The sequence below is a fragment of the Pelobates fuscus genome, chromosome 4, assembly GCF_036172605.1.
Source record: "Pelobates fuscus isolate aPelFus1 chromosome 4, aPelFus1.pri, whole genome shotgun sequence".
Classification (NCBI taxonomy): domain Eukaryota; kingdom Metazoa; phylum Chordata; class Amphibia; order Anura; family Pelobatidae; genus Pelobates; species Pelobates fuscus.
Genome location: NC_086320.1, coordinates 140156916 through 140180809, shown reverse-complemented (window position 1 = coordinate 140180809; position 23894 = coordinate 140156916). Strand labels below are relative to the sequence as shown.

General features: G+C 36.4%; 1 protein-coding gene across 5 annotated transcripts in view; it reads left to right on the top strand.

Annotated features, from left to right (window-relative positions):
* Positions 1 to 23894, top strand: part of ZNF516 (zinc finger protein 516) — a 120699-nt gene that overhangs the window by 75422 nt on the left and 21383 nt on the right. For all 5 annotated transcript variants that reach the window (XM_063451632.1, XM_063451631.1, XM_063451630.1 and 2 more), the window contains exon 4: positions 465 to 2360. In XM_063451632.1, the coding sequence (XP_063307702.1) occupies positions 590 to 2360 (1771 nt within the window). In that variant the 5' untranslated portion in view covers positions 465 to 589. The remainder of the gene's footprint in view (positions 1 to 464; positions 2361 to 23894) is intronic.

Here is a 23894-nt window from a genome sequence, read left to right as displayed (position 1 = left end):
TCTGAATGCAGTGTGTATGTATACATATTAAAAGGGCATGTGAAAATAATTGTATCTTTTTTATTTTTCTAGGTTTTATATACTGCTAACCTTTTTATTTTTGTATCTACATCAGAATAATACTACCAACAAACCTAAAAACTTATACTGCTACCAACAATATCCACTTCATTTACTCAACACATAAACAAAGTAGCAAGTGATTTTAAAATTTACGGTCACAATAGCTGAACTGGAAATATTCAGCTATACTTTGGCCACTCTGACCTTAAATTTAAAATTCACTTTGAATTCTCACCTTTGTAAACAACCTCATAAATCCTCAAACATCTCTTCATGTTATTTATGCATTTGATATACTTCTTGGATTGATTATTTACGCACCTACAAGTATGTGTTTTGGTAGTGTTTTTAGCAAACTAGTAAAATAAACCACCTGATGTGTATTTATTTTGTCTTTTTAGGTATCCTGTTTAACTGCTGCTTTGTGTACATCAATGACGATCACTTTTGGAGTTATGATCAATAAAATAGCTCTAGGATAGTGTATGGTGCCAGTTCGTTCTGTCTTCCTGATGTTACACTGTTGATGGACCTTAGGAAAGAAATTGATATGGAGCTACGAGAAACCAACCCAAAGTCAACTAAAAATGACATGGAAGATGATAAAGCATCATCCTTTAGTTGTGTCATCTGTGGTAAAAGCTTCCCCTTTCAGAGCTCTCTTTCACAGCACATGCGAAAGCACACTGGTGAAAAGCCATACAAATGCCCTTATTGCGACCACAGGGCTGCTCAAAAAGGAAATTTAAAGATACACTTGCGAACCCACCGAACTGGTACAATTAGTCAGGCTCATGATGTTGAAATGGGTGATTCGCACGTTGGAGAACTTGGAGCATCTGAAGGTATGGGTGGCTGTGCAAGCCCAACTAAAAGCACATCAGCATGCAACAGGATACTTAATGGTTCAGCACAAATAGACGACTCTGAAGTGGTGGATGATGACAAGCCTGGGAGTTACCAGTGCAGTTTTTGTAAGAATAAGTATGATCGAAAGAAAGAACTCGACCAGCACCTTCTACAAGTGCACAAGCCATATAAATGTAAATTTTGTAGTTATATGACATTGAGAGAGGAGACACTGTTAAACCATATTGAGAAAGACCATATCACAACTTCAATTCCGTTGAACAGGGAACCCTTTGCCGAGAATGGCAAGAGTGAGGTTAGTGCAGGAGAGTTCCCTTGTGAAGTATGCGGCCAGGCATTTGGTCAAGCGTGGTTTCTTAAAGCCCACATGAAAAAGCACCGCGGGTCATTTGATCATGGTTGCCATATATGTGGTAGAAGATTTAAGGAGCCATGGTTCTTAAAAAATCATATGAAATCTCATGGCCCAAAAACTGGGAGCAAAAATAAACCTAAATCTGACACTGAGCCAGTAGCCACTATTAATGATGTTGTTCAGGAAGAGGCTATAATGACTGGGTTATCCCTCTACGAAGTCTGCACAAAATGCGGGAATTTTTTTACAAATATTGAAAGCTTAAATGCTCATAACCTCGTGCATTGCAAAACTGAGGAAAACCCAGTTGAAGACAAATCAGAGCAGGCAATGGAAGTCTTATACAATGGAACTCCAGATGTACCTGAGGCCAAGCATTTTTTCTTAGATTATCTAAAACTAAAACCTTTAGAAGAAGTGGGTAAAATCTCAAATACACAGCAAGGTAAACGAGTTCCCGAACTTGACCCAGTCAATAGCTATCAAGCATGGCAGCTGTCTACCAAAGGAAAAGTTGCAGAGGCCTCAGAGTATGTAAAATACCTGGGATGGGATGAAACCTTAGCAGATGCAGATGTAACGTATGATAAGGATAAAGGTGAATATGTCTTTGTTGGTCAGGAGAAGCGTAAACGAGAGACTGAAAGTCAGGGTACTGGCAATCCCAAGAAGCGCAGTTGCTCAAGTGGTAGCCGCCCCGAGAAAGGTATAAGTGGCCAATCAGGAGAAAATGTGGATGGACCAAATGATTTAGAATTCAGACCACCATCACGGCAGAGCAGGAGATCTTCTCAGAACAAGTCCACAGAGTGTTTTGAATGTGGAAAGATATTTCGCACATACCATCAGATGGTGCTTCATTCCAGGGTGCACAGAAAGGAACGTAGGAGCCTAAGTGAGAGTGGCTCCATCTCTCACCGTGATCGGTATGGCTCAAATAGTGATGGTGACTCTGCTAGCAGGCCCAGTAGTCCAGATTCTGCTTCTGCTCCAGAGGATTCTGTTGCTTCAGGTATGGGAGAGGATGGCCCAGATGATGATAGTTTTGAAGAAGCTACTTCTCAGTCTCCAGGTACGTGGGCACTTTTAATGATACTCACTAATAAGTTAATAAATTATCTAAATTAGCATCTATTCAAAGGGATACCAATATGGAAATGTTCTATATAAGCCATTGCTTTAACCCCTTAAGGACACATGACGTGTGACATGTCATGATTCCCTTTTATTCCAGAGGTTTGGTCCTTAAGGGGTTAAAAAAAAAATATATATATATACATATATATATATATATTTTTTTTTTTAACTATGTATTGCACTAGTGTATATCTTTCTTTCAGAATACTTATTGCACACTTCATGTTTTCAAATACCTAAACTGAAGAAGAGAAAGCAGAAATTGTGCAATAACTAATCTATTTATTACATTAAATTTTTTTTATCTAGCGGTTGTCTGTTCCATATAAAGTATTGCAGGTAAGAAGTGTGTAGGCTTAAAATGCATGCATAGGATATAATATTTTAATATGTTTGTTGATCTGTCCACTGCGTATATATATATATATATATATATATATATATATATATATATATATATATATATAAAATGTGTTTCAGTGTTCTCAAATTTTATTTCTTGACATATTATTTTGGTTGAACAGCCTGTAATTTCAAAAAAGTGCCCAGAACATAATGAATTCCCAGTTTTGGTATTATCTATTCTACTTTAACCTACCTTGCACAGATCTTAATTTTATTAGGATTGCATCTTTTATGTTAGAGACTAACACAAGCATAGGATTTTGCTTATTGGATTTTTATCTTCAGTCTTGTTGTGTGTTGTCAAATTATGTTTTTGTAGAGCATGTGAAAAACACTGTTCTGCTTTAAACTATTTTTTTTTTTCCTTGAGATTAGGACATAATTGTTCTAATAATGCCTTCATGTAGCAGTAGCAAAATAATGCTTCTTGTGTAAGCCCAATTTAATACAAGACGTGTTGGTGCTATACTTTCTACCAACCACTAAACCAAACATTCCCAGTAAAAAAAAAATTCCCATTAAACAATGGAATATCAATTCAAGCTGAAATTATGCCAAAGAATATTGTCAGTGAACTGATACATGACTCATTTATTTTTAGTATTCTTAAAATGTAATTTTTTTAAACATTTTTTTTACCTTTTTCTTCTTTTTAAAAAAAACAAAAAAAAAAACTTTTTTCAGGGTTTTCAAGTCCTCTTTTTAAACTGAAAGGTCAAAATGGCATGATAAGGGTAATCTAGCTTGTCTTGTTCATGTTGAACTATGCCAGATGTTCTTGAAATTAATGTAAATGTTATGCCTACAGAAACCAGATACTGTGAGGCTGAAAAGCAGCCCATCTGTTTCTTTCCTATTCACTAGATTTTTGACCATGAACTTTAGTTTTATAAACAAAATGGCTGCTTTTTTCTTTCACTTTAAAATTGGATATAATAAAACTTAATTTGCAACCTATTTACAGTCTTAATTTAATCAAGAGTAAGATTTTTTTCAAGAGTAAGAGAAATTGGAATGCTTAATGTGAACATAACTAAGTACATAATTCTAGAGTGCAAAAGTAGGAAACATAATAAAAGGAAAATTGTGGTTCACTGAAATCAGAAGTGTGTGTCAATGAGTAATTTTGTTTATATGAATTCTGTTGTACGGGCACATTTTTTTGCTAGTAGGGTTCCAGCTCCAAGTTATAAGAAATCTTCACAACTACTACACAATTAATATTGCATTTAACCATTTAAATAGACAAAGAGGGGCAATTTATTTCAAGGGTTTAACTGGTGGTGTTGCTATTCTGGGAAACCGTAGGGGACATGCTATTAAAGGTACACTGTAGTCACCCAGACCACTTCAGCTCAATGAAGGTTTTAACCCTTCAGATGTAAGCATTGCAGTTTTAGAGAAACTGCTATGTTTGCGTTGCAGGGTTAATCCAGCCTCTAGTGGCTGTCTCCTATGGCGTGCAGAACGTCCATAGGAAAACCTTGACAAATGCTTTCCTATGGACTGTTTGAATGCGCGCGGGGCTCTTGCCGCGCATGCTCATTTCGCTCCACTTGGGAGCTGACATCGACGGGGGAGGAGAGGTCACCAGCGCCGAGGGAGCCCGGCGCTGCATTAATGTAAGTAGCTGCCAAGGGATGGGGGCCCTGAGGGTGGGGGGTTCCTAAGGAGTATTCAGTGTCAGGAAAACAAGTTTATTTTCCTGACACTATAGTGATCCTTTAACAATTTATGCAACTAAAATGTAATTTGTATCATGAACAATGTATCTTATTTACAGATTGATTTCTAAACGCATTTATTGTAGTTTAAAGATGGATTAGTGGCAGTATTATTGCTGTGGAGTTACACACATACACACCAACAATATGTAGCTCCTAGAAAAGAGGAACATTAGGATAGAGAAGGGGGCAGAGAAATTTTGAGCCAAAATAGGGCCTGTCCCTCCAGAAAAAGGGACATTTGAGAGGTATTCACTTGTGTAGGCCATCAAATCTGAAAAATGTATGTTTATGTAATTTAAAATAATTCTGACTATTGCATAGAAAGAGAAGACGTTCATTGCCATCTTTAATGTTCACAACGGTTAATTAAGTGGACTTTTGTTATGCTTTTTAATCTGTTGCAGTAAACAAAATGTGTCAAACTCCTGTCTCTCAGACATACTTGATTTTAGAGTACTTATCCCTATGTAAACCATCTTAATGGATTATAATTAACAAGAATCATCCTAAGTCTGTGTCCGCATTATGGCCGTGTGTTCAAATTTGACACCTGCGCAGTAAACTAAAAAAGGCAAAAAGTGATGGAGTGGAAATTGGAAGAATACAATAGTCAAACATTCTTGTTGGTCCTGTCTACAAACCTTTTTGTTAAACCTTTGCAGTGTTTCAGTACAACTGTTATTTATTATGCTGATATACATATTAGGGAGCTCAGTGAAAGCTGTCTTATAGGGGCAAGTGGGACAGTGTCCATCAACCCCTCTCCCCAGTTTTTGCTGAAAGAAAAAAAATAAAATGTGTTAAGTCAAAATGTAAGGGTTTTATTTTGGGGGCAGGGCTTTCTAGAATTAGTTAGCCTGCTCTAACAAGATCCTGGGCACTGTAAAAGACAGGCCTGTGCATTGTGCTGTCTTGTAGTGGTGGCATTGGGTAACTGCATCAAGGAATAGACTCAGACCTATATATATGTGGGTTGAACAGGGCTTGACACATCATTGAGGTAGAGTGCATGGAATTAAATGGGCAGAGCCCAACAAGATTGAGGGCAGAGTCATATTACAAGGATAGAGTCAAACACCCCTTTATTGTTAAACTTCACCAGCTGCCAACAATAATACACCAAAGTAATTATACCATGCAGATTTTGTACTTAAGGAACTGTCTAAGTGAAAATTGCCTCAGTATTGTTTAACGTAGTGTAATGATAATTATGGATAGACCGTTTAATAGTTCTACTGATTATTAGAGCTGATATCCAGCATTTTACCGATAATCTGTATCGGTATAGTAATTGACCGATATTACTGATAACTTACCTCTCCATGTCACCACATGCTGTCTTCTGCATCTGGAAACTCCAGCCTCCAGCCAATTAATAGCCATTATGTCTTCACGTTGCCCCTTTATGCGGAGCTCAGCTGAAGGCTGGGAGGTGAAGATGAATAATCTACTGTAATATACTGGGCTGGCTGACAGAGTGATAGGAGTGTGATTGCTGTCAGCAGTCACACTCTTATCAGTAACAGCACTATACATGATGGGATCTCACTGATCCAGCATGTACTGGCTGCCTGGGAGTGATAGTATGTCAGCATGCCCAGTCAATGCCAGAGTTGTGTAAAAATTGTGTTAATTTTTCAAAACTGTAAACATCAGCTCCGGTTATTAGCAATCGGCCTGAAAGGCAACCGATAATCTGTATTGGCAGCGGCTCTTGGAACAATATCAGTGGATCCCTGAAGATAATGCATTAAATTTAATAAAAATAAAAATTGTTTTTTAGTGCACTGCTAAGTGGATCTGTCTGCACTTGCAAGCAGAACCCTCACAGGCCAAGATGAAATGTTTCCTTTCTGGGCATATCATTGTGGTCTATGGGGACAGATTTTTCTAAATTTCTGTCCAGCAGAGGTTTATGGGATAAGTAGTTTATTCTCCACACACAGCTCCAATGTTCTCCTGGCATGGCTGAAACTGAATTGCAAAGTGATAGCAGGCATACTGTGACTGCTGCAACGTTACACACAGCCTGGTTCACAGATTAGTGAACATTTCTGGTGATAGTTGTCCTTTAATGTGCATGCGTTATGCACAATCAGAGCAAAATTGATTGAAGGCAATCCGGAACGAAGTGTTCTAGGTGCCTCATTGACAGCATTGGTGGGCTGTGTTGTAGCAGCTGTGATTTTCTTCAAAGTGCTTTTATTATACACCACTCTGCAAAATGAACAATACTTAGATTTCTCAGAGCCCACTCTAATTTCTTAGTTATATCTTATGGTGTTTAGACTGAACTTTTGATGTAATGGTACAGTGACGTAAATAAATTTAATTCTTTTTTTTATTCTATTTTTTTTATCACACTTTCTATTTACATCTTTTATTTATGCACTGAAAGGCTGTAGGCAGTTAAAGAGCAAAATCTCCCACTCGTCATAAAATCCACACCCAATAGTTAAGTTTGCTTATTCACATTGCTACATGTAAGTACATGGCTGAGGTCCCACATGATTAGTCGCTTTAATGTGAGCATGAGACTGAATTTAAAATGGTTTCTTCATTAAAGGAACACTTCACACACATTAAACACTTCATCTTGCTGAGGTGCTTTATTTTTCTGAATCGTGTCACAAATGTGTTGAATGGAAATCTGCATTTTGTTTTGCAATTAGTGGCAGAAACATCTCCTTGGCTGTCCATCAGGGAGGTTTTTTTTTCCCCCTCTTCTATTAGCTCCACTAGCTTAAAACATCACCATCAGCACCTGTAGTACAGCTTATTGAGAAGCACTGTCTGAAGAATTCTCCAGCACAAACTTAGTCTGTGTTAGTGAAAAAGGGAGGCTAGCAAATGCTGCTAAGAGACAAAGATTTAACCCCAATGTAGTTCTAGAACATCTGGCGATCTGCGTTTTTTTATTTTTTTTTTCAGCCCTTCCATAGACCATAGCATCTTCTCTAGACATAAAACCTCCAGCATAAGGGAATAATCCTTAAACTGGTAACTACCATCTATATTACACCCACCCTTGTTTATTTTTTTTATTTATTTTTTTATTCAAAAATATTTTAATAAAATTATTTTATTTTTTTACATATTGATCCAATTTGTGTGTGTGTGTGTGTGTGTATATATATATATATATATATATATATATATATATATATATATATATATATATATATATGTATATAGATAGATACAAAACATATATATATTTAATATTTAGAGAAATATATTTTCGAAGTTAATACAAAAATATTTAATAATTTGAAGAGATCTTAAAAAAAATCTAAAATTTGGACCTCAAGGTTCCCAGAACCTTCTTTGTTCCATATAAACTACCTGTACTCCTGTATGAAAATTGCATTCGAATCTAATGCTCCTAAATTGTTAAAAACAAAAAAACAAAAAAAAACTTGTAACAGTCCCCAAGCATCCCTAACAAAACAATCCCTGACCATCAAGATAATCATTATCTTGGAATGTGGCTAGACTATGCTTTATCATTTGTACTGCATATTTATAAGTTTTCGTCTGAAAACTATTCCCTAAAATTGGTAAACTCTCCTGGTTTAGCCTCCATATAAAAACTTAGAATGAAAAAACACTCAGTTAGTTGTTTGATAATTCAGGTGTGATTGTGTTTTGTTAGATCTTTCCACTCTCCTCATTCAAAAATAAGTCTCTTTCTATTTAGAATCACCGTATTTAATATTGAATATATTATTGAATCACCAGTAAAATCTATTTTTGTAGATAAATCATTTTTAAATTTTTTAAACCGCATTGAATCATTTGTAAAGCTTATTACATCAAGACCCTAGTTAGGATCCCTTCTACTGATTGTATGTAGGAAGTAGGGACTCTTGCCGTGCTAAGTTGCTGGCTGTCTATCACAGGAACAGCCTATGTATGTTGCACTTTAATAATTCCTGTATTGTTGGTTATAAAAGCTCTATAAACTGTAAAATATTTGTTGTTTTCTAAGAATAGCAATTCGTATTTCATACTAGAGTTTACATGTAGCTCTCAGAAGCCTAGATTGCAGCAGGTATACCATCTCAACACTGTCACATTGTATTACAAACTATTATAAAATAACAATAAATAGTCGTTTTTCAAACCATTTCAAGAAGTAATAATTGCGAGCCATATTAAAGTCATTGTATTAAAAATATAAATATAACCCAATCAGTTAATTTTGTGTTAAGTTGGAATAACATGGACTACTGTAGCAGATATAGACATAGTGGAGAGGATACAGGGTGATGTTAAGAAGGACATGGTTGTACTATGTCTTTAATTGGTGATGACATTTTAAAAGATACGCCAGCTATGCACTTTAATAGATCATGCTGGAGGAGAAGCAGCACTTTGTAAATAAGTTTTTAAAAATAATCCCTTGGAAGCTTAATCCTTTTCCTTCAATGAAATGGTTTTGACGATGGCTTCTATTTTGAAAAAAGTCTGCCAAAAAAAATCCTACACTTTTTTTACACAGTAGATTCACACAGATTATTTTTTTCTTTTATTTCAAGGATCTGGTATAAATATTTCTGAATGAGCATTTTAAAATACTTTTTATAGGTAGTGTTGAAAAGCAGGATAAAAGTGAAAACTCTTACAGCATAATGATTCTCAACTCTTCTTTAAATCCAACCGTGACTTAATAAAATCAGAAAACTGTTTTCAGGAAGGTAGCAAGTTTAGTCTATATTCCCCTTGAGGCATCAATCAGTAGGCAGTAATCAAAGTATTCTATATTAACAGGTCCCTGCCGTGCTAGGTACAACGTCTGCTGTTTTAAAAGAACATTACATTCTGTCTACTCATTGTGCCAGCAGACTTGCTATCAAATGTAAAGATGGGGAGAGAAAAACTACTTAAAAATAGGTCTTCCTTCAACCTGTCCGTCAATTCTTCGGCATAGACAATATGCCAAAGAATAGACTGACAAGGGAGAGCAGAAGAACATAAAAGAAGAGCTGGGGACTCCATGATGATCCTAAGGAGCCCACACCTTCTTTTGCTTACATATTATTTGGAACTGATGGAATTCCTGTGTGTGAGGCACCATAGGTGTTCTACAAGGGAGAGCTTCCAAAATAGTGACATCTCTGCGTTCCGACGACAGCGTGCTGGAAATGAAGTGATCCCAAAGACAAATTAAGGAAGAATGTGGGGAGCGAGATTGGCCCATAAGCGGGTATTAAAGACCTGTAATAGCCATCTCAGTGAGGACATGGCGGAGTGGGTGCAGAGGGTGAGAGGAGACAGGTTCCCATTGAAGAGAGAACTCCATAAAATCCTAGGCATTTACCCGTAATTATAATTGCCACTTCAGTTACATAAAATAAGAATACATATGCACATATTTTAAAATTGAATGATAATTTGCTTCTCAGTTCTTACTTTCGTCAGTTTGTGTGTGTGTATATTAAATATGACATACGTATTTTAGATTTTATTTCAGTGCATAGATAATGTTTTAAATCCATATTGAGGGTGACTTCATAGTGGAATGATAAAAAAAAAAAAAACACAATGCATGGCTTGAGTGGTATCTTGGGTTCTTGTGTTTTCAGTTTTCTTGAACCCATTACGTATTGGAGCTCCAAACTGCACATAAGATGCTCTATTCTCCATTTGATACAGGGAACAATTGCACGGATGATGACACCATCCAAATGGCACAGCATTTGGAAATGTGACCTGCATGTTGAAATAACAGTAAGGACGTGTAATTTAAAGCGGCACGTTTATGGTCTGGGGATTTTTCAGAATTCAATATGGTGACATCACCGGGGGGAGGGAAAGGTTCTACTTGACTGAACCTGCCCCTCGCAGGCACGGGCATCTTGCTCTGGCGGGTTGTACTTCAGCAGATCCTAGTCAGTGCCAGAAGCCGACATCACTGCTGTACTCTCACGCATGTGCGAGAATACAGGATTGAGGTCTATGGGGGATTCCGCAAGAGCACAGGAGGAACTTCCGTAACCAAAGCCAATTCCTTGTAGCCGTCATCAGAGTAAATAAATTAAGGAACTTGACGTGTCAGGAAGTGACGTACCACTGCAGGTAGGTGGGTACAGAAAAAAAAATGGAGCTTTATTAAGCTCCACCTTTTTTTTATTTATTTTTTTTACTTTTGCCAACCATCAGGTTATACATAAGGAAAATAAGTCACTTTCTTAACAGAGCTAACTTGATAGTGAATATCCATTTAAAAGGATGTACTATATATGAGCATAAAAGCTGTTGGTGTTATGCGCTTGCTCTTCTTCACTGTGCTACTCTTTAGCTTTAGTTACAATTGTGATGATTCATGTAGTAATGCTTAAAGATCAATAACTGTTTGAATTATTTATTCTGATTCTTTTACCATGAATTTCAGTGCACCATAATGCTGCACAAATATATATCGAGTAGGTAATTGAAATTAAAGCTTCATTAGAGCACAAATTTCAAGACCATTTTGGTTTTAAGGCGAATAAAGAGTAATCCAAGCACCATGGCAATCAATGCTTATTGCATGGATGCATAGTGTTCCCCACCACATTGTTACTGCACACAGTGCCTTTGACAATGATCTATTTTATTTATTTATTTTTAGACCCAAATAATTTTGCTTGAATTTAATGGCAGACAAAATTCAAGCAGCCAATTCCAAGAAACGAGTTGTCTGCAAAAATAAAAAAAAACGAAAACAAAACAATATATAAATGTGCATTGGAAGTACATTTATCTGACTTTTAATTCATTTTTATTGACCACATTCAAAATACATAGACATATAACATGTAAATGTGTAGAAGCTTCACCCCTTTGCAGCCATAATGTCATGCATTGGACTGAGAAGGCTTTCCATAAGACTTTTGGAGATCTTTGTTTTTCTGTAGGAAATTTATAGCATTTATCAGAGGTCCGGCATTGATGTTGGACAAGAAGACCTGGATCATAAGTTCCGTTCCAGTTCATCGCAAAGGTGTTTGTGGTTGAGGTTAGGCTCAGTGCGGGCCAGTCCAGTCTTCCAAACAAAACTCATCCAACCATGTCTTTATGGTCCTTGTTTTGTGCACTAAGGCATTGTGGTATAGAAAAGAGCCTTCCCAAAACTGGTCCCACAAAATTGGAAGCACAGCATTGTCCAAAATGTCTTGGTATGCTAAAGCTTTAAGATTTCCCTTCCCTGGAAGTAAGTGGCCTAGCCTAACTACTGAAAAATAGCCCCATACCAGTATCCCTCCCCCACTAAATGTTACAATTGGCACAATGCAATCTGGCAGATATCACTCTCCTGGCTTCTGCCAAACCTAGACTTGCCCATCAGATTGCCGAACAGAGAAACTGTGTTGTCCAAATAAACCTCAGAAGCTCATTTAGTTCTGCATCACTGGAGACACAAATGGTTTAGGATTTTGACACCCCAAAAATTCCTTCTAAATATCTTTCAGCAGTACTTCTCTCAACAATGTTTACTTTGCTATGTTTTTCATATGTCATATGTACTCAAGTAACAACATTGTTAATTATAATGTTCTTTCTCTGTTCTGAAGGTCTGTTAATTATAATGTAGTTAATTCACTGTTCTGAAGGCCTGATTGATTTTATTAGACTTTTTCTTATAGCTATTTTGTTACTAACCTTTTTCTCACCTGCCTGTAACGTTGTACCTTTCAAACATTTAAAAACTTGTTAGATTTTTAAACTTTTTTTTTTATAAAGGAAAGCTGTGTTTAAAACAGCGTCCTTTGCTAAGGATGTCTGCAGAAATACACGCTGAAGACTGAAACACTATACTTGTCTGAACTGCATATCAAGCTTGGAACTCAGGATAGTTGTGGAAACCCGATTTCTCACGGTTTCTTGAGATATGCAGGTGATGCACAATAGTAGTTTACTTAAAGGTTAAGCCCTGGACCAATACACCTGGTAGTTCCAACTGGTGTATTTCTATTTGGATATTTAAGCCCTGGTACTGCACCCGGCTTGGCAAATTTTGGAGCCTGAGTGCAAGGTACAGTCTACCTTTATTTTTATATATATTATAAAATATGATATTTTTTTGTTTTTTTCCTTTAAATTGTAGAAATTCATCTCTGGTATTTCCTACGTTGCATTCTAACATGCCTAGTTGACTTTTTGGCAGGTAATGTGGCGACCAGGGAGTTAACAAGAGATATTACTGTCCCAGCTCACACAAGATCTGTTGCACAAGCATATTGATCTTGACCTCTAGTATAGTAAAGGCCATTTTATGTTAAAGGATTTGGAGTTTTCAGTAACAGAAGAGATTATGAAATATGTGAAACTGGAAAATATTTGTAGGTCATCTTCGTTTATATAAGGCTATTGCATAATTCACTTTCAGTAGCATATTAAAGGATTTGTATGTTGAAACCATAATGATTTTAAAGTGGGTATATGAGTAGATGGATCAATGTTTTGTTTCAGGCATATTGTATAGTTCTGATATGTAAATTGATTTAGAAAGCTGAAAATTAATTTTGTGTTCGGTCACAGTAAATATGTTCATGCTTGATGGAATTGCATACCACCAAAGTTTGTTTATTCTTAATTTTTATCATAAGTCGTATAACTATAGGCCAGTATATTAATGATAATTGGCAGAAATGGGATTCTCTCTATAGACATAGAAACGGATGATCTGTCAGCTGAACCCAGTTACTTTAAATCTAAGAATGTTCGATATCTCATAAGCTTCAACTGTGATGAAGACCAGAAATATACAATAAAATATAATTGACTCAAATTTAATATAAAATGGTTTAATGTTTTAAGAGGTGTGTGGGTAAAAGTATATTTTAGAGTATTTTATTATTTGCTGTTTCGATCAGGTGTGATTTAAGCAAAATTACAAACTTGTATAGTATTTGTCTTGTCTAGAATGTGGGGGTAAAAGTGTATTGTTGCGTATTTTATTTTATTTTGCTTATTGTGCCATTTAATCACACCTGAACGAAACGGCAAATAATAAAATATGCTAAAATACACTTTTACCTATATGTGTGTGTATGTCTGAATATATTATTTAAAATAAGCAAAATGTATCAAACATTTTAAATGGTTTCATATGCTTACCAAAAATAATAAATCAAGGCCAATGTTGGCTAGCCTTTAGGGTAACATAGTATATATTTTTGTCACATTTAGGGAGTCTGTCAAAATCCGCAGTTTAATTTTTCAGATCTTTTCTGCCTTTTCACAACTTTTACCCTGATCTTCTTATGAAGATATTTAATGACCTGTTACTGATATGTCAACAATCATTCAACTCAGTATTTGCTTGAATTACTGTTTTGCCAAAAAAATTTTGATAGTTTTCCATCTGTTTCAACCAGATATACACAAATCTATATCTGGATTATTTTCCTGTATCTTACCCATTAGGGAATTATGGCTGTGAGTGTGTACAGCATGTTTTACCTGTATTTTAATTGTACAAACCAGTGTACTTTTTAATACATAGTTTCGTTAGTGTGGAAATATAGACTTTAGTGTCAGTGTTTTTTACTACTTCACTTTGCAGTTCTAAATGGAGATTCCTCCAGTGTCTCTACATTGAACACTCCATTCTCGTGCATGTAGTCTGGTTGACAGTCTCAAAATGGCTGACATCTTTTTTAAATGTCACCTTTATTACTGAAGTAGCTGTTCTTGCTGGTTTTGACGAGTGGTGGTTGCACTTTGACAGTCTCTCTCTAAAACCATTTTCTCTTGGGTGCTCAGTATGCAAATTTGCAATGCTCGGTACTAAAATGTATACTTCCAAATGACTGTACAAATGATTACTAGAGTCTAATCCATCTCTCGCAACAAAGCAGATTCTTTTCATTTTAAAGAGACACTCCAGAACCCTAACACACTAAAGCATACTGAAGTGCTTTATACGTGGTGTACCATCCTCCCCCCTCCCCCTTTCTGCAGATTTCAGTAGAAACTGACACAAGTTAACTTTGTAGCACCTCCTGGCTGTCAATCAGACCACCAGTCCTGTTTCTTCCTAGTTGTTTGCCCAAGTGTGGAGCTAAACTCAAGAGGCAGACAAGCCACAGAAAGTCTGGGCTTGGTTAGAAGAGGAGTGTTTGCAAAGGCTTCAGACAAGATATGCAGGTTTTGTAAGGTGTTTTTAGATATACCCCCAATGGTAAAATGCTAAATTAGGTGCATGTATGTTTTTCCTTGGGGGTATATTTAGTAAACAGTGATTTGTTTTTATTTCTTTCTGTATTCAGACAGTGGAGTGTCCCTTTAATACCCCAGTTTTATTACACAAAAAATATTTCCAACGTGATTGTAAGGCTCCTCTTCACGTACTATTCCCATATTTCATAAATGGTTTGTTTTAAATCAAATATTTTTTCTTGTTTACTTATTGTGCAGCACTGCCGAGTATGTTGGCGCTATATAAATATTTGTAATTGTATCTGCTAATCGCGAAGGGAAAAAAGTCACAAAAATCGTTACTAATATCATGTGCATATTCCAATCATTATGAATCCACTAAAAATAACATGGGAGCCTAGGGGTTAAGAACTACTGCAAGTTTATATTACTCTGTATACACTGCTTCCCTGCCTTTTCTTGTGTGTCACAGACATGTTAGGTTTTTCCTAGGCAACGTGCTATTAATTTTACCTGCTACTTAACTCGCTTTCCTACTCTTCCAAGTAGGAGTCCCTGATTTCATACTTAGGGGCATATTTTAAATGAACAAATCTAAGAGAAACTATTTTTGTCCTCTTAAGGAATGTATTTTAGAGTGTGTGTATAAGCTGTGCTTCACATACCAATCAGCCTGTTGGGGGAGGTGTAACAGAAGCGTAATACTTCCAATGTTTGTTTTTTTCATATTTTTTTTTGAGCGATTATATTTTTGTTTGCAATTGGTTTTGTGCATTCCCTCTGTTTGCATTCTAGCCCTCGCTGTATGTTTTATATTTAGTCGGCAGCCGTACACTGTTTCTCTCTGGTTTCCTGGTGTATAGAGTACATTTTCTGCTGGCAGTAGCAGTTTAACCTATCCATTACACCCTGAATAGCATGTGCTCAGCAAAGCTATCCCATTCAGACAACAATGCAAACAAGCCTTGATCACAAAAGGAACATTAAAAAAAAAAATAAGAGATCCTTAATTTCTGCTTGGAGATGTTGTCAAAATAGTAAAATAAAATTTTCAGTGTATTTTCATTTATTTTAGTGTAGCAAGTAGGAATGCATCAATGGAAACTGTTAATAGGCTTCAGCAAAATCACTAATACTGCTTTGAAAAGAGAGGAGCCTTGGTAGGAATAGTGGATTGGGAGTAATCTTAATAAGCTTTTGCAAAGTAATCCATTTAATTTAGTGGGGGCTTGCAGATATTTACTAATCTGTAAACCCCAAAATAAGTAAATGAATGAAAAAAATACTCAACTCCTAGATGGTTCACCCAGAAACCATATTTCAACAGATGTTGGGTTAAACTCTGTATAAAACCATAAGCTTTTATGTGTTAATAAAGCTGTTTTGCCCGATACCTGTAGAACTATAAATTAACGTAATACATTTTTCTTGAATTTTCAGTTTGATATGCTGTTTGTAATTGGACGTAGACTAGTACCTTATGGTTGTCTTATTTATTTATTTTATATCATGTTGCTGTTAGAAAAGCTCTTCAATCCTTAGTGGATCTTATCGTACCCCAATAAAGACTGCATCGGGACACCCCCAAAATAATCTTCTGCAAGATTGCGTTACCCTTCTACAGTAGTAAATCGCAAGGGAAAATCTATGTGATGTTTTAATTTCATTTGATTATATTAAGGATGCAGCTGTTGGATGCCTGACCCTGACCACCTAGTCATCCACTACAGATTTTATTAATATATTTGTCTAGGAAAAACCCTTTGATGGACATGTCCCACCTCACGATAGGAGACTGAGAGAGTAGATGAGATGGCATTTATTCCCTGTAGTTCAGGATAAGTGTATAAACAGTGCTTCATTTCAGGTTTTAGAGATCTAGGACGAATTCTCTGTATCATGAACCAATACCAGAGTATTACACATACTAGAGATGTTTATTGTAGTTATGGTGTTCATTATATTTATAGTGTGTATACCATTTTATCCATTATATTCATCTCCCAAGCTTGTAGAGCTAGATACCATATACATGTATTTTTCCATACAAGGAAAAAAAAATTGATGGTATTATCATTTGATTTGAAATGCCTAATTCTTAAAATTTTGTATAAATATTATAAGCTTTAAAATGCTGTATTCTCCTTGTTGTTTTTTAATTTTTTTTATTCCATGTCTTTGAGCGTTCTAAAGAGCCCTTATTAGTGACATTGCTTCTGCTCTGCTGGAATACCCTATGTGCGGAATTTGAGAATTCTGCATTTGACTCAGCCTTTTCCATGGAAAACGCTTTAATAAACAGTCTTTTGCTTGGACACGTAAACAGTTGAAGCTGTAGCTGCAATTTAGATGAAACAGATGGAAATGACATAAATGCAGGGTCTCATAGAAAATGTCAGGATGCGTCACTCCCTGCCCATATCACAGTGTCAAATACTGATATAATGTTTTAAGGCAGCACTAAATAAACTGGGCATATAAAGAAGATCGTGTGTAATTCCTCCAAGATATCTCACACAATTGAGATACATTATACCAGTATGTGTTTTTACATACGTATATGCCAGCCATTCATGCATCACTTGATTTAGTACTCAGTGGGTATTTTTTTCCAGTTTAAGGAGCACGCTACAAGTTAGAAAAAATACTCACAAGTGACTGCAACTAGAGATGTAACTAGGCAGCGAGGCAAACCATTTTTTCCCCTTTTTTTCTGTGAAAAAGCAGAGTCTACATTGTAAAGCCTGCAGGGATGGACTATAGACACCAGAACCACTATTTTAAGCTATAGTGGTTCTGGTGACTATACTGTCCCCTTTAGACAACTTAATAATAGTATTCGTCTCTTTGTTTTGTTATATAATAGCACATGGGAACATCTGGGGCATATGTAACCCTACATCTTCGGCATTATGAAATAATTACCATTAAAGGGACACTATATTCACCAGAACAACTACAGCTTAATGTAGCTGTTCTGGTGAGTATAGTCTGTCCTTGCAGGATTTTTGTTGCAGACACTGCCTTTTCAGAAAAAACGGCAGTGTTTACATTGCTGCCTAGGGACACCACTATTGGCCACTCCTCAGACAGCCACGAGAGGTGCTTCCTTTGGCAGTGCTGCTCTGTGTGCAGAACTGGCCTCCAACTTCTCCACCCTCTGCATGGAGATTCTGAACGATCCCAAGAAAGGTGTATTGTTTTAATGGATCTCTATGAGGAGATGCTGATTGGCCAGAGTGGTGCTCAGTGTACCCAGCTGAGCAAGGATTGGCAAGTCACTATTTTGTCCTTAAATAATGTGCTATTTATGTATACTGATAAAGTATATTCGGTCTGCAAAATCTAGATATTATTCACACAATTTAAATGAACATTTTAATGTCAGAAACACAAACCCCACCACCCTTCATTGACCAAAAAGGTGTTTAAACTCACCTTTTCTCCAACAATGCGTGGGACTCGCCATGGCTGACCCCCACGCTCTGCCTCCATGGCTAAAATCATCAAACATCCACTTTTTGCAGAACAGGCTTTGAATGGGTTGCCGAATGGCTGACATCCGGACCCAGATTGTTAAAATCTGAAATATATGCCAGCTGTCTACTAGTATTACCAACAGGTTAATAGTTAAATAATAATAAATAAAAAAAATACATTTTGCGGCAGGCTAGCACATTATAAAAGTATTAAAATAAAAACACAATTTAAAAAAAACCTTTTGGGGTCAATATTACTCACATATTCGTATAAGAGAGTATTGAAACCTCCCTTATGCCCCCACCTGCCATGCAGCAGGTCTGATTGTGCCTACTAAATTGTAAATAAAAACTAGTGGCATCATAGGTAGGGCATAAGGGAGGTTAAAATGCACCCTTTATCCTTTATAGTATTATGGGGGTCATATTCCCCATGGTATATTTTTATTTTTAATTTACTTTTCTTTTGTGGTGGCTGGTCACATGTTTAACTCTTGTGCTGCTGAGGTGTTTTTAAATTTTTTAACTATTAGTTAGCAACTGGCAAATAGCACTTCAAATTAATTAGCAAATAGGCATCCAGTTGGATACATTTGGTCCAGATTAAGTTTAAAATATGTGCTTTGTTTGTATTTTGAATCCTATACTTTGTATAGGCTTTGGATGCGAACCTGACATCGAATGCCTCTAACCGAATGAATCCTGTTCAGTTGACTCGACTGAATTTTTACAGAATTTTGTGAATAATCTTGCTACTGTCAAACTTGTTCACATCTGTTAATTTTTATGTGTAGCTTTCTAACATAAAGCTTCTTATTGGAAATTTATTCTAAATATGTCATGTCTTCATGCTTTCTCAATGACAACCATTGGAGTCAATGGTGATCTTATGTAAAAGATAATTGTTTAAGTTCTGTGAGGAGTGCCGCCATGAACTAACTGGAGCATGTTCCCACGTTTCAGCACCTTTTCCATACTGGGTGTAACTAATGATATGGCGTCTAAGCAGATTTTAAAGCTCAGATGTCCACTCAGACATGGTCCATAATTGTGAGGATGTAGCTGCAGGGTAAGTGTGCTCATGTCTGTTTATATGTGTTTACATATATAGATACACATATACACTTCTGTAGCTTTGTAACTTCGATTATGATATTATTTAAAATAACAAGTATTACTTTACTGACAGGGTAGTGGATGCATGGAATAGTCTTCCAGCTGAAGTGGTAGAGGTTAACGCAGTGAGGGAGTTTAAGCATATGTGGGATGGGCATATGGGCCAAATGGTTCTTATCTGCCGTCACATTCTGTTTTTTCAAGTCATCATTACTCGAGTTTTGGAAAGAGGAAAGTATGCTTGTGTACCCTCTATCCTCTGCCTTCTCAATAAACTTCCCTTCAGAAGATGGATTCTCTTTAACTGTCTGCGTTATGATTTTTATCCATTACAGTGCTTAATTTTCATCGATATACCCCCCCAAATCCACTCACCCCCCCTTAACTGCGATAAGTTACAATTTGATGTCATGGCATATCAAATATTCACTAATATGTTCATCTGATTATTACCCTGTATGCCCTAAGTAGCATGTCAAAAAGGCACACACATCTGTATTTGTGTGTGAATGTATACCATTTGATAATGTATCTATATGTCAATGTACTAGCAAGTGTGTGTACATAAATTAGTTTTTTTTTAAATTTATTTTTTAGGGTCTGTTTATCTGTGTAGATGATTCATATTAATTTTAGAACAATATACAATGTCTTTGTATATAATTCAGTGTTTAGTTTTGTTTGTGTGTGTGTGTGTGTATTTTTTTTTTTTTTTTTAGCACTTGGAAGAGACCACACACATAGCTAAAACGTCTATTTTTTGAGTCAAGTGCCATCTGGTGGTACAAAGGCAAAATGCAATGATCTGTTTTTTATGTTGGCAGTATGGTAATATCTACCTGAACAGAGTAGTCATTTAAGCATACCTCCCAGTATTTTAAGTGGACAAAAAGGGACATTTTATTTTTGGCTTACCGATAACAATTTATGTAACTAACATGTAATTTAGAACAATGAACAATCTATAGTATTGACCCACACAGATTTCTAAACACATTTATTGTTATACACTCGGATACATCAATAATATGGAGCTCCTACAAAAGAGGAACATAACAGTAGAAAAGAGGGGCAGAGAGACTTGGGTTCAAAATAGGGATTGTACTCTTTAAGTGAACCAGGGTGTTACATTTTGCCATGATGAATAGCCCCTTTAAGTTTTAGATTTTAATGTTATTTTCGTATACGTTTTTATATCTTTTTTTTACAGCATGGGTCATATCTTATTTTCAGTTGTCTATCATTCAGATATTTCTTTGTGCATTCTTAAGCTCTACAGCTGTTCCACTAGTTTGGTTTAAACTATATATATATATATATATCAGATTTATTTCTAAAAAAAATTTTTAATTAGCAGTCGCATGACCATAATTTATAACGCCACCAATCCATTTTGCAGCTCTGAATAAAACCTTACAGTGGGTATAAAAAGTTGTTATTCAGAAGGCACATGAAAAAGAGCCCTTCTGAAATGGGAGAGAAATTAATCAAATTGGCCTGTATATTCTGTTTTGTTTTTTGCAGAGGGTGTAATCCACTAAGTCATTGTATAAAAGGGATTGTCTAGTCTATCAGGACTGCATTTAGCTAACGGAAATAAATATATTTTGCACATTCAGAAAAAGGTTGGAGGTCTTGCTAAATTTTAAATGACTGCTTATTAAGGTGGCAGTACTCTTATTATCAAATTTCCCTGTATGTATGTTGCTGAGTTTGAAGTGACTTTGTGTGTACATTAGATCATGCAGCTTCTTGCAGATCTGTTTTAACAAGAAGTAACACATCCACTTGGTATACTCCAAGCAAGCACTACAAACTTTGTACCCACGTGAGACAATTTCAGGAATCCTTACACTTTTGCAGCTTACACTTTTAACCAGTTTTTTTTTCTTCCTCCTCCCCTCCTGAGTCAATATTGAAAAGTTTTTTTTTTTTAATATATATGTTGTTTTATTTTATTTACCGGTATTTATTTAAGAAAAAAAGAATATAAAGTGTACAGGTTCTATTTCCAAAACAAAGTAAGCCTATATATAATACAAAAAAAATAAATAAAAATAACTAGATCAGAATTTCAAGCGGTGTAGTTCCAGTGTGACGTCATGTTTTGCAGTATAGTAAAATAATTAACAGAGGCAGTGACAAGTAAACTGTGGAAATATACTGTAATACACATCATAGCTGTCTAATACTGACTGTTATTCATCTAACATCTCCCCCCCCCCCAATCAACTGTATATTTGTGAGAGTGTCTGTGGGTCTCTGCATTTAGTGAGTGTTACATTCTATTCCAGTTTGAAAGTTGAGTAACAGCCTATCTGCTACAGTAACTGATTTGGAAATTATTAAAGATGTTTTTAATAATGCATTTTTTCCTCTTAATGTGTAATATGAAAAAACATAATGGAGAAAAGCTATTGTGAAACCACGTCTTGTCATTTTCCGGAGACTTCAATAACCAGTCTGGTTTCCAAAACCCTTAAATTACATTAATTTCATATGTTTCCTTCACCATTGTTTCTGCTCTGTTTTATGTTACTTTGTTTTTTTTTTTTAATTTACTTTAATCTTAGGGCAGCAACAGGATATGCATATTACTTGTTTTGTCTGAGACTTGTAAGAGTTACTTTTGCGCAGCAGCTACTGTCCTTAAAAGGACACTGTAGTGTCCTAGATCACTTCATCTCAATGAAGTGGTCTAGGTGCAGTGGTTGTTAAATTATAACCCTATAATTAAACCATTAGAAACAGTAATTTTTACATTGCATTATTAAATCCACCTCTAATGGCTGTCTTCCTCCTCCAGACCGAGTTAAAGTCGGTCTGGTAATCAAATGCTGTTGATAGCAGGATTTAATTGGAGGAATGCTGTATTTTGACAAAAATGTGCTTTCCAATTCAATGCACGAGATTGCAGGTGGCATCAACATGCTTGCTGACATTATCGGATCATAGCTGGATACAGCAGCAGTGGAGTCCTGGCACTGGAAATGAGGTGAATGTTTGTTTTGCTTGATTTTACAGGGCAAATGTGGTGGATAGAAGGGAACATGTAGTTCGAAAATAACAATTGCTGTTCTCAGGACCATAGGTTCCCTTTAATTCACCCCCAATCTATTTGGTCACATGCTTGGAGAAGTACTTCCCAGTTACTCTCCAAATTTACCAAGTTACAGGAGAAAGGCCGAATTAAAGGAAGGCGCTGTAATTCCCATTGATGCATGTTTGTCCTATACCAGCACTGCACAGTGTCTGTCACCACGTGCATTACTGCTTCTCAATGCTTGCTGTGACATTACTCGCCATGCATTATGAGATTGCGTATTCATCATGGATTGTATGGAAAAAGGCTCTTGCCAAGAATCACATCATACATTTAATTGTGTTGACTTAATTGTAGTCCACAGGTGGTTCAATTTAATAATCATTTATTATTGTAGTCGTAATAGAGAACCATTTCCCAAAGTGCTCAGCTGGATGAGTGTCATGAGAAATACACTTTACAAGTATTGGGGGTGCTACAGTTAGCCTTTATTGATCTACAGCAGGGGTTCCCAATTATTTTTTCCTGTGGAACCCTCTGACATAGAGTATCAACATCGTGGAACCCCATCCCCACCAACCCTATTTAAAAAAAAAAAAAAAAAAAAGAGAGAGAAATTTGCGCCATTGCGTAAACTTTTTTTTTTTTTTTTTGTATGTCCCGGTGTGTGTGTCTGTGTGGCAATGTGTATCGAAGTGTGTATGTATCTGACACACAGATATACACACACACACACACACACACACACACACTGGGACATAGTAACATACAGATACACACACTGACACACAGATACACAAACCTTGGCACACAGTGTTCATATGTGTGTGTATGTATGTATCTGTGTGTCAAGGTGTGTGTTTCTGTGTTTGTATGTGAGGTGTGTATCTGTGTTTGTATGTGCCATTGTGTGTATCTGTGTGTGTGTATCTGATACACAGTGCACATACTGACAGATACATGCACACAGACACTGACACACACAGTGACACATACACCTTGACACACAGATACACAAACTGGCACATATACAGATTCACACACATTGGGAGATACACACACCGACACAGGTACACACACACACACAGACACATATGTTTACATTTGCTGTTCACTTATCTTTTTACTGCAGGAGGATCTTCAGTGCTGCTGGCTGAGGTTGGTGTGCCTCTCATTCCCCGCTGCTCCCTCTCGCCCTCCAGACAGCGCGCTCTGTCTTGGAGGAAGTGCCGTCACTTTCTCACAGCATCCAATACTACAGCTGTCCGGTCGCGGTTTTAGATGACCGGGGCCCTGACCGGACCCCAGTTTAGCGATACCCATAAATGCTTGGGCCACCCAATGGGCAAATTGCCGCAGAACCCCAATTTTGTTCTTGCAGAACACTAATTGGGAAATGCTGATCTATAGGGTCAAAATACACAGGGCAAACACCTAGATTGCCCCACAGGTGTGTAAGTAGTATTTATCTATTTAATTTGATACAAAATATATTGGTATCTTTTTTGTTTATAATAAACACTATGATACAGAGATGATTATTTGCTGCT